Source organism: Syngnathus scovelli, chromosome 10 (genome assembly GCF_024217435.2).
Source record: "Syngnathus scovelli strain Florida chromosome 10, RoL_Ssco_1.2, whole genome shotgun sequence".
In the NCBI taxonomy this organism is placed as follows: domain Eukaryota; kingdom Metazoa; phylum Chordata; class Actinopteri; order Syngnathiformes; family Syngnathidae; genus Syngnathus; species Syngnathus scovelli.
Window position 1 is genome coordinate 12,230,178 of NC_090856.1, and position 14,490 is coordinate 12,244,667.

Sequence of the window (14,490 nt, forward strand, 5' to 3'; positions counted from 1 at the left end):
CGGCAGCGTTTGGAAGTCCGGACCGCGATCAGCAGCATTCAGAAGGCAGAGCAGTGTGCAGCGGCAAGAACCACCACGCCGCAGCAGTGGGAGCGGGGCCAGGGACGATCGCGGGTCTGGCGCAGCTGGCTTCAAGTCTGGTGACGCCCGCGGGTCCTGTGACGCTGGGGTGGAGCCCGATGGCGGCCGCGAGTCTGATGGCGCCGGTAGGCACTCCGATGGCGGCCGCGGGTCCAGCGTCGCTGGAGCGAAGTCCGATGGCGGCCGCGGAGCCGCTGGCGCCAGAAGCACTCTAGTGGCGGCCGAGGGTCCGGCATCGCGGGAGCAAAGTCCGATGGGGGCCGCGGAGCCCATGACACTGGAACATGCCTGGACGAGGGACGTAGATCAGGCATCGCAGCGGGAGCTGATGGAAGAAGGTTGGTCGCTGAAGTGGTCGGATCATTCTGTCACGGATGGGAATGGAGCAGGGCGACCAAATACAGCTTGGACCAGGGTTTATTGGAGAACTCAAAAGGCAAACTGACATGACTTAACAAAACAATAACTTGACTGACAGACCGGGACGTGAACCAAGAAGACAGCAGGACATGACGACAGAAAGACCATACGACAACAGGAACCAAAAAGACATCAAGACAACAATGATCCAACCAGTGAGAGGCAGACAGGACTTATATACACGACAGGTAACAAGAGGCAGGCAAGAATAATCAAACTAATCATGGGCACACAGGAGGGGAGGGGCAAGCACACAGACAGAAACTATGACAACAGACACATAGTGGAACGGCTGGGGACGTGACGTGACAATGCCGTGTCTTCACCCAAACTCAGTTTCTGGCCCCAAATTGTGCTCCTTTTGAAAACGGCCAGCGCACCTGCCGGGATACAAGTGCAAAGACATAATAGCGGCCTGTGTGTGTTTGCGTGTGTATGCGTGTGTGTGTGATTCCGTGCGCGCGCGCGTGTTTCTGCGTTCAGCTCGGCCAAGCGCATCAAGTGCATGGAGGAGGAAGCCGACAGTCCTGGCGACGACTCGTACTATCCCGCTCAGGGCCGCTCGCCGGGCAGCGCCAGCCAGGCTGGCAGCTGGCACGAGGATCAAGGTAGCATCACCGTGGCGACAAGCACATGCCCCTGCCAACTTGCGTAACGTGTTGTTGAGGGGAATGTTCACGCTGCTTCTCCTCTCGTCTTCCTCTCCTTCTTCATGTGCTTTTGGTTTGCTCACGCAGGATATAAGCTACGCGGCTCTCTAGCTAGCTCCTTCATCTCCCGACAAGGTAAATGGGCGCCGCCGTCTGCGCCCTCACACGCTTCGCGTTTCTTCTTGCTTCCCTGTTGCTTCCCTGCCCCTCCCTCCCTTCTTTCCTTTATTTCCCCCACTCCTTCCTTCCTCACTGCAAAGCTCCTCAACCCGCCCTGCCCCGTCGGAAGAATGCAAATGACGTTGTGGTCGGGCGGCCGCGTACGTATTTGCATCATGCGAGGCTCCTTTTCTTTTTTTCTCTCGTCGGTCACTTGCCTGCGTGGGTGGGGCCAAAGCTGGCCATCTGACCTCAGGCGTTTGGGCCGATAGACGCGGAAGTCAGCGAGGTAACGGGAAACGGCAAAGGAAGTGGTGAGGGGCTTCCTGCCGATGCTCCTCTTTGCTTCTTGGCCACTTTGCGCCCAACACTCAGAGAGTAGTAGGAGCCAGTGAAGCCATTTCATGTGCAAAGCGGAGTGAATCCTGATGACCCTCCTCCCCTCCAAAAACCCGAGCGCGGTGACTTGCCACGCCTGCCCTGGCATTGCACTGACGTCTGTCCGTCTGTCGCCGTGTCTGCAGCCAGCCCGCACGCGCCGCCCTCCGCCCTGCACTTCTCGTCGTCGCCCATCCTGCAGCAGCCCGCCTCATACTTCTCGCACGCCGCCATCAGGTACCACCCGCAAGACCCCCTCAAGGACTTTGTGCAGTTGGTGTGTCCCGACTCAGCTCAGGCGGCCGGACAGGTGGGCTTGCTCAACGTAAGGCGCGGCGCACACACACACAAACAGACTCGCACTTAATGAAACGCACACATGCGTATGCGCCACTTTTTCCGCACGAGGGCGGATTATTGGTGTCAGTGTGCGCGTCTCGACAGCCAATCAATACACTCAGGCACAGCAGCGTGAGTGACTTGTTATTTATGACCCGAGTCATGACTATGATTAACCCCTCCGCTGCCCCCCCCCTTGTCTCCCCTCCCAGCCTAATGGTAGCGCCCAGGGAAAAGTCCACAATCCCTTCCTGCCCACGCCCATGCTGCCCCCCCCTCCACCGCCACCCATGGCCCGGCCCGTCCCGCTGCCCGTCGACGCCAAGCCGCCCGCCACCTCTTCGGCCGAGGACAGGGGTAACTCCCCGCCGTCGCCCAGTGAGTCACTCACACACACACATACACACACGCACGCACACACACACTAGATGTGAAGCGTGAGGCCGATGCTCGGCCATAGTCTTTGCATTCGGCGTCGGTCGCATCCATTGGAAAGTCGCCTGAAAGTGACTTTGGATGTTTTCTGTGTACTCCTCAGCATACTCGGCCCCGCCCACCAGTTCTACTGCTCAGCGATTTGTTAGCGTGGGGCCGCGAGACCCCGCCTTCAACATCCCGCAACAGCCGCAGGTGAATGCCCACGTCACTCGCACAAACCCTGACCCCTGCCCTGATGCTAACATGCTAACAGCAGCAGCCATCACTCACGTGTGTGTTTGTGTGTGTTCGTGCGTGTGTGTATCTGGGTTAGCATTTGTGTCTTAGGGTTAAATAGAGTTTGTTAGCAAATTTTTGCATGTTTGGGGGAAGATGGGCCCCTACTTTGTGTGGGAGTGGGTAGGTTGTCAGGGCTGACCACGGCGCCTGCTCACCAGGACAAAGATGGAGGGAGGAGGGGGTGCACTCAATCGGGCCAACAAACCCACACAAAGGCGCTCAGGCGCATGATGACGTTCCGGACGGGCAGATGCCACTGCTCTCGCATTGCAAAAGATTTGAAAAAAATTCACATTTGGCACATTTGCGTGTGTTGAAAGCTGTGGCATCCATGTTGAATGACATCATGCCAAAGACATGTCTCGTGTGTGTGTGTGTGTGTGTGTGTGTGTGTGTGTGTGTGTGTGTGTGTGTGTGTGTGTGTGTGTGTGTGTGTGTGTTTCAAGTACACGTCTGCAAGGTGCGTGTGTGTGTGTGTGAATGCGTGTGCGTGTGAGTGCGTGTGTGTCTGTGTTTGTGTGTGGGCGTGAGACATGCTGCTGACACAACTGAGCACTGGGCGAGTCATAGATAAACATACAGAGAGGGAGAGAGAGTTGAATGGGAAGACCACAACATCCTCTTGGGCATGTTTGCATGTCGGATGCATTACACACGTGTGTAGGACGCATTACACACACACACACACACACACACACACACACACACACACACACACACACACACACACACACACACACACACATAGAAACACAATAACGCGATTTCCATTGGCTTGCTATTTTAATGACAAAGGGTCACAAAGCTCCTTCATGTCGTCATCTTGACTTGTAAGCATGAGCATCCTCAACTCCCCACTATGGCTACGCACAGACTCACACACACTTACTCACACACGCACACTCAGGGGGAGTGTGTTTTCAGGACACTCTGCAGTGCAGAGCGAGGAAGAAAAGTCCCAACGTCAGCAAGTTGTATTGATTAAAAACTAACCTTCCACTCTTCTTCTCCTCTGTCACGCGCGCCCACGCACGCACACATAGTCAATCACTAGCCGTGTGCAGACAAAGCCTGCAACACACACGTCCTTTATTACAAACTTTTACTTGCACTTTTTTCCAGAATGCATTTTCTAAATGATGTGCGTATCTGTGCGTGTGCGTGCGTGCGTGCGTGTGTGTGTGTGTGCGTGTGTTTTCGAGCGTGTGATGAATGTAATGTAATGAATTTGGTGATACTGTTGCCTTGGCGATGGCGCTCACGTCCTGGGCCGTCTGGTCGCCCCCAGACATCATCGAGACAAACTTGGCAGGATGCGTGTTGATCAATACACAAGCATGCACATGCACGACCACGTCCGCGATTCAGATGGCTCTAAAAGTGACGAGTCGCTGGTTGGCAACAAATTTGAGACAACTCGAAAAAAAACAAAAGTTTGGTCACTCCAGGATGACTCCAAAGTAATTTGAATGCAACTCCAAGTCCACTGTAATGGGGCAAGAAAGGGACAAGTGAGACGACTCGAAAACGGAGTCGTTCGTGGGGATGTGACGCAGACGACGTGACGCTGACCACGTGTGTTTTGTTATTTTCAGTGGTACCTGGGATAAAGACTCCGTAGGCTCCTCCCGTGTCCCGCCCCCGGACCCGTCCGCCTTGACGTGCCCCCGCCCTTCCGTGCCTGACTCCGCCCACTAGCGCCTGACTGTCGGTGTGGCTAGGGGGCGGGGCCGAGGATCACGGCCCCGCCCCCAACGCCTTGAGAAATTCCGTCTGTCCCGCCTTCTCCTCTTCCTCCGCCTCCTCCTCACGCCAGATGTGGGAAGAGCATCACTGAGGGGAGGGGTCTTATCACCAGCTAACGCCCCTTATGCCCCGCAATAGACTCCGCCCCCTCGAGGGTCAACTTTCTGGTAGGAGCCGAGACTGGATGGGGCTTGTTGACTTGCTGGTGCTCGATGCACACATGACTCTGCCCAAGGGGGTGGGGCTATTTCCTGGAAGGAGCTGAGAGTGGGCGGGGTTTGTTGACTCATTGCAGGTTTTCACGTGACCTCGCCTCATCCTCCTCCTCTTATTCAATATGAAATATTTGGAATATGAAATCTCCTTTTATTGGAAGAATGAGGAGATGAGGGGGAAAAATGCAATGTTTAAGAGCTCCAAACTGTTTTTTTTTTGGTTTGCTTTTTCTCCAGTAAGTCCGCTGGCACCATTGGACTCTAAAACAGGATGTGCAAAGACAAAAGGGACTATTATTATTATTATTGTTATTATTATTGGGGGATAATGATGATGAGTACGTGTTGATGGTGTTGATCCCTTTAAAAGTTTCCGCTTGGTTGGACTTTCACAAAGTCATTTGCCAAACAAGCACATCTTTCACTTTCACATCTTTTGGAATTTCAACTTTTAGCCTCCAGTCAGCCCTCACCATTCGCAGTATCTTGCCAACTAGAGTACCTTGATGGAGTACTTGAGTACATAAGTACATCAATAACAAAAAATAGCTCACTTGTGCAACTTTTTTACGTTACAGCAACATACAGCTTATTTTTCGAAAATCCAAATTTTCCTTTTGTCCACGTTTTACAGGAAATGCGTTCACCAACCCTCCCCCCCCCACCGCCCTATCAGAAATATGTGGCTTTTGTACTCCAGTATGATTTTTTTTAAACATACATAATATTTATCATACCGCACTTTTTTTTCCCCAAAACTTTTCCCTGAAAATTAAGTAATGTATTTTCTGAAAGTATTATATTATTCAGGAATATATCATTTGTTTGTTTTTTGGTCAAAATTGTTTGTGGAAATGTCCCCAAAAATCTTTTGTCCAAAATTTGGACATGGGAATTATTTTGAAGCATCATCAGGTCCTTTGGAAAGTGCTGTATGAATCAAAGCAATTATGATTACAATAATATTCATGCTTTAATGTATTAATGTAAAAGATTAAGATTTTGGGAGGGGAATCTACAGTTTGCCAGTTCTGTGTTTGGCAGGTCTTTGCTGTCAAGAGCGAGGGCTGACAATTTTTAAAACCATGTTTTTATTGATATGTATTTACATATTTTATTTCACCTAAGTGATTTTTAGCATAGTTTTAAAAACATGTTTTTTTTTTTTCCTTTTACATATTTGATTTGACGGGATTTTTTAGAGTATTTTCTTGTTGGTGTTTGCCAGATAATCTTGAAGGGGCATGGCCCTCCGTCATTGGCCGCTCTCAAAGAGGCGCGGTCCTATACGAGCACTTAGAATCAGGGGGTGTGGCTTGCCTGGAGATGTGTAGATATGAACATATACATACGTACATAAGTATACAGTATGAAAGATGTGCATGTCGTAGTGTTAGTGATAATGTAGGTCACATAACATGGCCACTTCCTTTTATGTAAGCTCCACCTCATCACTTCTCACCATTGGTTAACTCCTCCCCCTCCTCCACCGCTCCTGGCCAGCAACATGGCTAACAGTTGGTGCGAGCAGAGTCATCCGATTGGCCGGCTAGCACCGTTCTTTATCGTTCGAGTTAGCAGATGAACTAAAGATGAAGGCTTAATGAGCTAGCGCTGTACCGTATTGTTCGGTTTAGCTGATGCGACTAACGTGGCCATCAAGACAGTTGTCATTGCCGCAGCTTGATAAACAATACATTTTGTACCTACACTAAAAGAAATATTTGAACGACTGAACACACAGCAGAGAAAGGGGCCTTTTGACCTTCTTATGAAAACACGTTTATACCTGTGAGCTTCCTTCCTGTCATTGTTTTGGAATGTCCTTCACAATGGAAGGAGAGGAAAAGGACTTCCCGGAATTGTGCCCGGTACCTCCAAGTACTCCGTGTTGGTAATATGGCATTTGAATCAGCTGAAGGGTCCCATTATCCTCCAAAGCACTGATTTTCTTCTCTGCTAACTCGAATGACATGGCACTGTGCTAGCTGTACTATGACGTCAACTCTTCCCCACAGCCACGAGGAAGCTAACACCCACTTGAACTTTTGTGAAATGAGCAACTTGGCTCAAGGTTTGTTCAAGCAGCTCAGAGTGGATGTGGCCCTCTTAGCTAGCTAGCGGTGCAAAGTATCGTCTGATTTGGCAGATGAGCTAACAGCTAACGTTGCCTATAAAGATGGCTCGACAAACAATCAATTTAGTGCCTCAAAGTGGGAACCGTATGCAGCTCATGAATTCACTTGTCCTAAAAATGTGAACAAACATTTAGTGAAAGGCAAGCAACGTTGATGACAATCAGTCGTTGGGGGAAAGTGAAACAATTGACCGAAAAGAAGAAGAGATGCGTTGCTTATTTCACTGAGTATGTCGCTGCCATCTTGGTGTATTCGGGGTGCCGTCACGTGACGCAGAAGCGTTCTTATGAACGCCACACCACGGGAGCTTTCGGCGGGATGCGCCCTGCTGCAATATGATTGGCTGCAGTTTAACAGGGAAACAGCCGCTACTGTCACGGATCGGAATGGAACAGGGCGACCAAATGCAGCTTGGACCAGGGTTTATTGAACAAACTCAAAAGACAAACTATAGATGCTCGACTAGGGACGTGAATAACTGAACAGAAAGACAAAACAAGACGAGAACAGACAGGCAACTAGATGAAACAAGAAGACATAAGACGCAAACAATCCAACAGGGAGTGACACGCAGACAGGACTCAAATACAAGACAGTTAACGAGAGGCAGGTGATGGCAATTACACTGATCAGAGCACAGGAGGGGAGGGGCGAGCACACAGACATGCGAACCGAAACTATGACATTAAAACAAGGAAACGAACTGTGACAGATCTTGACAGTTACACGGCAGATATTTCTTTTGACACGCCTACTGGCAGCAGTGAGATGTGCTCTAATAATATTGCAGCAACTGGGCTTAACATGTTTCCAATCCAGAACTCCGGTGGGATTCCTAATAACGAGACGCAGACCGTTGTCTTCCTGGCTCCCGTTGTGCTATTCTAGCTCATTTCTGAGACCAACCAAGACAAAATTATTATTATGCAAAAACTTGCACTTCCTGTCAACCAAAGTTAGCTCGTGACCAGCACAGCCTTCTAGGTGTTGGTCCCTGAAAACAAATGAAAAAAAGAAAACCACACGAGCCCCGTTTTAGCAATTGTCTTGCCAAGCTGTAACGCGGGATGACGTCACTTCTTGTTCTCATGACGTGGTCACAAAGCAGCTTAAGCAGCCACACTTCATCACGACATCACTGTTTGCCGCATCGACCATGACCCCTAAAATATGTTTACAATCAGTGTTCCCTGCTTCTTCCCTTGCGTCGTCACGTGATCGTTCTGTAGTCGACTTCTTCCTGCTCATGTGCGCCATGGAAAAGCACGTTAGCGTCCAAAATTAACTTCTGAAGTGAACTTCATTACCTCTATCCTTTGAGCTAAGGAAGACCAACGCCGGGTAGCGCCTTTAGTTTCTTATGTTAGCTTTCTATGTTGTCTCTAATGTTAGCGTCCAGCGTTAACTTCCAGTCTTAGCGTCTGAAGTCAACGCCAAAAGGTATGGTTCCAATGTGAGCGTCCAACGTTACCTCCCATGTTAGCTTTCGGTTTTAGCTTCCAGTCAACTTTCAACTTTGACATTTCATTGTTACCGTTGGTTGGCTTCCAATGTTACCGTTTAAAATTAGTTCTAAACTGTTAGCTTCTGAGTAAGCTGTCGAAGATGACGTCAAAGGTTAGCTTCCCAAGCTTCTTAGCTTAATTCCAATGTTAATTTATTAAATTAGCATCAGGCCCTTGCTAGCGTAGCACTTCTTCCTCTTTGTGTTGTTGTATAACGGGTGACATTGGACTCGTCCAAAAAGATTTGGACGCCTTTGCTTTTTCTTCGTCTTCATCATTCCATGCAAATAAAGCGCTTGTTTATGTAACATTGAATGTTTTTTTCCCCCATCTTTCTTTTTGTCCCAAAACGGCATTTGTTCCCAAGACGAATGATCCGCATCATCGGCGTGTCTTTCCGCCACTTTACGAATGACGATGTCACACGATCAGCCACTCGAGCCTCCCGATTGAACGGCGCTGATGTACAACGTGATCTGTTTGATAACAACCGGATGACCGCGCCCACCTATCGAAAAAAAAAAGTAGGCTTCTTATTAATGACAACCGCATGCTAATGGTTGCCACAATGACGCGTCACAAGAAATACTCACATGGGGCAAAATGTCAGCTTGATACGTACGACAAAGGAAATCGTTTTGCCAACTAAGCAATACGACAGCGGTCGGCTGGTAATCGGCAATAATGGCGAATGCGCACAAAACGTTTTGGTTTTGTCGTGCCAGCTACGATGATGCTATCAAAGTGACGCATTCCCGACGCTTTGCTCACTGCGCCAGCCGACTCACGATAAACACTCAACTGGCTAATGATGGCAGCATCTTGCTAGCTGGACTCGACAATGAATTTCTTTGTTGGTCAGCATGGTCGTCGTCTCCCAGCCGGACACGTGAACGTGACGTGTTTGCACAGAGAAAAGGCCACTTCCTCCCACTAACAAAACACTTGTACTCTATTCGTGGCCAATTTGTTTTTCCTTTCAGTTGAGATCTAAGCTCCACCTCCAGTTGCATCCTTGTAGAGGTTTTATGTGAGTTGTTCCATAAATCTCTCTTGCTGCCCCCTAATTGCTGTGTTGCAGTGTCCATCGACCTGATAAGCCCACTCCTGCACCCCCCCCCGCCACCTTTTGCTGCTGTCCTGCAGGAGAGATCAATGTTGTATTTGTGCTGAGCTCAGCATTAACCTGGACAGACTTTGCACCCCGACACACACGACACACACACACCATACACACGCACGCACGCACGCACACACACACACACACACACACACGCACACACACACACACACACACACACACTCGGGTCTATCAGCAGAACTTAAAAAGATTGGTCCTAACCACCCCCCCCAAACCCATGGCTCCCGTCACGTCGATGCCGCTTTGATTGGTCGACCATTTTTCCAACGGCGCTTTCAAGGCCAGAAAGTTTGGACTCAAAGTTTGATGAAGGGTGTCAACTACCCCCCCCCCCCCCCCCCCCCATACACACCACCACCACCACTACACACACACACACCCATGCACAAATGCGCTTTCCATTGGCTTGCTATTTTAATGACAAAGAATCATGAAGCTCCTACATGTCGTCACGCACGCACGCACGCACGCCCCCCCCCCCCCCCCCATACACACACACACATACACACACACACACAACGCCCCCCCTCTCCCACCCCAACCACCACCAAAAGCCCCAAAGCATGCTTGGAGGCTATGGTTTTATAACCCCACTTGAACTTATTGCCATTTTGAGCAGCACTAATACTTGATGACATCATCATTTTAATCATCATCATCATGGTGGATGTGTTGGGAAGCCTCGCCAGTCCAGCGAGGAATGCCCAACAACCACCAGGGACATGCATGGACTCACTCACTTCTTCTTCCTCTTGGACTAAAACGTGTGCCTCTTGATGGCAGTGGTGGCGCCTCCTGCTGGCCACTTGTGTGCACTGTGGCTACTTCTGTCCTTCGGTCCCTTAGTGACTTCCTGTCCTGGCAGGAAGTGTCTCTATGCAACACAAAGACAACACAATAAAGTTGCTAACACTACACATGCGACTCTTTTTCTTTTGTCGTGAAAGGTCTGCTGTGCATTACGGTCCGAGACGATATGTAGGACGGTTGGAGGGGGGTTGCTGATTGTTGTATATTTTGGGCTAACTCATGTTCCGTAGTGGGAAAACTCCGGGAGTGGGAGCTTCGGGGACGTTCAGTGTTGTGATGTACGGCCTGTGAACTGACGGTGTTGAAGAAATAAAGCAGTATTCAAAACGTCCTTGCCCGAACCTTTCTTGCTACCTAAGAAGCCGGAGAGTAGTAAGGACATAACAAAACTGGCGACGAGGACGTCTGGACTGACGCGTGTTGGCCGGCTTCGTCTCGAAGGGTGGAGTGGATTGGTGGACTGTTGGCAACGTCGTGAGTAGTGTGGCGAAGTAAAAAAAAAAAAAAAAAAAGAGTGGCCTGCTGAGGGGAGACGTCTGTGGGGAAAGCAGTGCCATACAAACAGGAACTTGTAATGGCGGGAATGATTGGCTCAATTGGTCCCTTTGACGAAAGTGTTGAACAATGGAGCTCATATACTGAGCGTTTCGATTACTTCGCCATGGCTAATGATATAAAGGAGGAGAAGCTGGTGCCCACGTTTTTGAGTGTAATGGGGCCGAAAACGTTTAACTTGCTACGTGACCTACTGCAACCAGAAAAGCACGGCAGTAAAACATACCAAGAAATAGTGGATGTACTGGCAAACCATCTTTCACCGAAACCCCTGGTAATCGCAGAAAGATTCCGATTTCACAGACGCAGCCAAGAAGAGGGCGAGTCGGTCACCCAGTTTGTAGCGGCCCTATGCAAGCTGGCTGAACACTGTGAGTTCCAGGATGTGTTAAATGACACTTTGAGAGACAGGCTGGTATGTGGACTTAGAAACGAAGCAGCACAGAAGAGATTACTCACAGAAAGTAACTTGACTTTGGAAAAGGCCATTAACATCAGTGTAACAATGGAAATGGCGAAAAAGGAGGCCCAGCAACTAAGTGCTACAGAAAGAGTGCACCAACTCAACAATGATAAACCGAACGCGCAAGGGCCATGTTTTCGCTGTGGTAAATCTGGACATCTTGCATCGACGTGCTGGTGCAAAGAGATGGACTGTCGTAACTGTGGAAAAAAAGGGCACATAGAGCGGGCGTGCCGAAGTAAACAGGTCACGGACAAAAGCTCAAGGGCTGGGAACAAAAGTGACAATGGGAAATATAAACAAAAAAGGCATGTTCGCACCGTTTGCCATGATAATGGAAGAAATAGTGATTCTTCGGAGGAAGAAGTGCCTGTAAATACGATACGAGTGATGAATGTAGGTGAGAGCTCAGATGGCTACTGGGCTGAACCCAAGTTGGAGGGACATGTGGTGAAAATGCAGATAGACACAGGATCAAAGGCATCACTAGTGTCACACAAGATCTACAGGAAACTCATGAGGCACCTTCCACTACGTCCATCAGACACAGTGTTTAAGGCATATACGGGACATCGAGTGCACATGGAAGGGATGACGGATGTGACTGTTCAGTACCATGGGCGAACCAAAAGGCTTCCCCTTTATGTGACCAAGGGAAATCATCCTGCTATAATGGGGCGTACATGGCTACAGGGAATCCGGCTGGACTGGCAAGCGATAAGGAAACTGTCACACAGTTCCACTCCGCTACAAGAAATACTCGAGAAACACAAAGAGGTTTTCTGTGATGAATTAGGCAGCATGAAAGATATAACCGTTAAGTTACATGTCAAACCTGGTAGCAAGCCTGTGTTTATGAAAGCTAGACCAGTACCATACGCCATCCGATCCAAGGTAGAAGCTGACTTGGACGCCCTGGTCAAGAATGGGGTTTTGGAGCCAGTGACCATCAGTGAGTGGGCCACACCCATCGTTCCTGTACCAAAAAAAGATGTTGGAATTCGGACCTGTGGAGATTTCAAGGTAACACTTAACCCTGTGTTAGCAGCAGAGCAATATCCACTTCCCCTAATTGATGACTTGTTTGCTGGACTGAGTGGGGGACAAAAATTCAGTAAGGTAGATCTCAGTCAGGCTTACCTACAAATGCATGTAGAAAAAGAGTCGCGTGAAATGTTGACCATTAACACACACAAGGGTCTCTTCAGATACTGCAGGCTGCCGTTCGGCATCACGTCAGCCCCGGCACTTTTTCAGCGAGCGATGGATCAGATCCTTAGTGGGTTGCCTGGGGTACAGTGCTACCTTGACGATATCCTGTGCACTGGATCTACCGATGACGAGCACCTGCGCAACTTGGATGCTACCCTTCAAAGGCTGAAGGACTACGGCTTAAGAGTCCGTAAGGACAAATGTGACTTCTTCAAGCCATCTGTAGAATATCTGGGGCATGTGATCGATGCAGAAGGGCTGCACACTGCACTATCAAAAGTGGCAGCTGTCGTGGACGCGCCCCCACCCCAAAACATCAGCCAGCTACGATCTTTCTTAGGTCTGCTGAACTATTACGGACGCTTCATCTCCAATCTGTCATCACTGCTTCAACCCCTGCACGAACTGTTACGTCGAGACAAAACGTGGAAGTGGACAGCCAGCTGTCAGGAGGCTTTTGAAAAGGCTAAAGGAGCGCTGACTACGTCCAAGGTCCTGACGCACTTCAACCCATCACTTCCACTGCAGCTCGCCTGTGACGCCTCTCCTTACGGAGTAGGGGCGATTCTCTCTCATGTCCTGCCGGGTGGTGAGGAAAAGCCAATCGCTTTTGCATCAAGGACATTGAACAAAGCAGAGTCTAACTATGCTCAACTGGAACGAGAGGCACTGAGCATTGTTTTTGGAGTTAGGAAATTCCATCAATACTTGTATGGGAGGAAGTTTACGCTCCTGACGGACCATCGGCCCCTCACAACCATCCTCGGTCCACACACTGGGATACCGTCTCTTGCTGCATGCCGACTGCAGAGGTGGGCTTTGTTGTTATCGGCGCATGCATATGACATCAGGTATCGAAAATCAGACTTCCACTGCAATGCGGATGGCTTGTCCCGATTGCCTTTGCCTGTCACAAAGCCGGAGTCGGACACGGTGGACCTTTTCTACTTCAGGGAGGTGGAGAGAGCACCTGTCTCTGCGGTGCAGGTAAAAAGGGAAACTCGGAATGACCCGGAGTTATCGGCGGTCGTGGACGTTGTCGTCAAGGGTCGATCTGCTGGCGATAATGCGAGTCTGAAGCCTTTCCTCGGGAGGAGATTGCAACTGTCTGTCCAGTCTGGGTGTTTACTCTGGGGTAGGAGGGTGGTCATACCACGGTCACTTCGCACAAAAGTGCTGCAGCAACTGCATTCGGGACACAGCGGAATAGTACGAATGAAAGAAATAGCGAGAAGCTATTTTTGGTGGCCGAACATGGATCAACAAATTGAAGAGTTGGCCAAAAGCTGTCCATCATGCCACCAAGTCAGGAACAATCCTCCACTAGCGCCTCTTCACCCCTGGGAATTCCCACAAGGACCATGGCATCGGGTGCACATTGATTTTGCGGGACCAGTGGAGGACAGGATGTTCTTTATTGCTGTGGATGCACACAGTAAATGGCCAGAGGTGGCTATCATGAGATCAACCACTGCAGAGAAAACTATCGAAAAGTTAGGGGAACTGTTTAGTCGGTTTGGATCTCCTGCCCAGCTAGTCTCTGACAATGGACCCCAATTTGTCTCACAGGAAATGGCAGTGTTCCTGCAAGCTAGCGGTGTCCAACACATTAAGTCGGCCCCCTACCACCCCGCAACAAATGGGCTTGCTGAGAGATTTGTTCAAACCATGAAGCATGCCTTGAAAACATCACAAGGACAAGGAACACTACATCAGAGACTGCACCACTTCCTACTAAACTATCGGAACAGTCCACATGCAACCACCAAGACATCTCCTGCTAGCCTGATGCTAAAGAGAGACCTGCGCACCACGTTTGACCTCTTGAAGCCCTCAGCGATGAAGGACATTGTCCAAGGTCAGCAGGAAAAACAGGTTAGGTGCAGAGGACAGAAGGGCAAAGGAAGAGTTTTCAAGCCAGGAGACTCTGTGTTGGCAAGGAACTACCGTGGCAAACCAAA

General features: G+C 49.6%; 1 protein-coding gene across 6 annotated transcripts in view; it reads left to right on the forward strand.

Annotated features, from left to right (window-relative positions):
* The window catches only part of nfia (nuclear factor I/A), a 36,450-nt gene extending 27,787 nt beyond the window's left edge, over positions 1-8,663 (forward strand). For 4 of the 6 annotated variants that reach the window (XM_049730736.2, XM_049730793.2, XM_049730783.2 and 1 more), the window contains exons 6-11: positions 985-1,109; positions 1,239-1,286; positions 1,835-2,013; positions 2,240-2,405; positions 2,566-2,657; positions 4,340-8,663. In XM_049730736.2, the coding sequence (XP_049586693.1) occupies positions 985-1,109; positions 1,239-1,286; positions 1,835-2,013; positions 2,240-2,405; positions 2,566-2,657; positions 4,340-4,354 (625 nt within the window). In that variant the 3' untranslated portion in view covers positions 4,355-8,663. The remainder of the gene's footprint in view (positions 1-984; positions 1,110-1,238; positions 1,287-1,834; positions 2,014-2,239; positions 2,406-2,565; positions 2,658-4,339) is intronic. The other 2 variants (XM_049730748.2, XM_049730756.2) reach the window with 2 other exon arrangements.
* Positions 8,664-14,490: the final 5,827 nt, after the last annotated feature.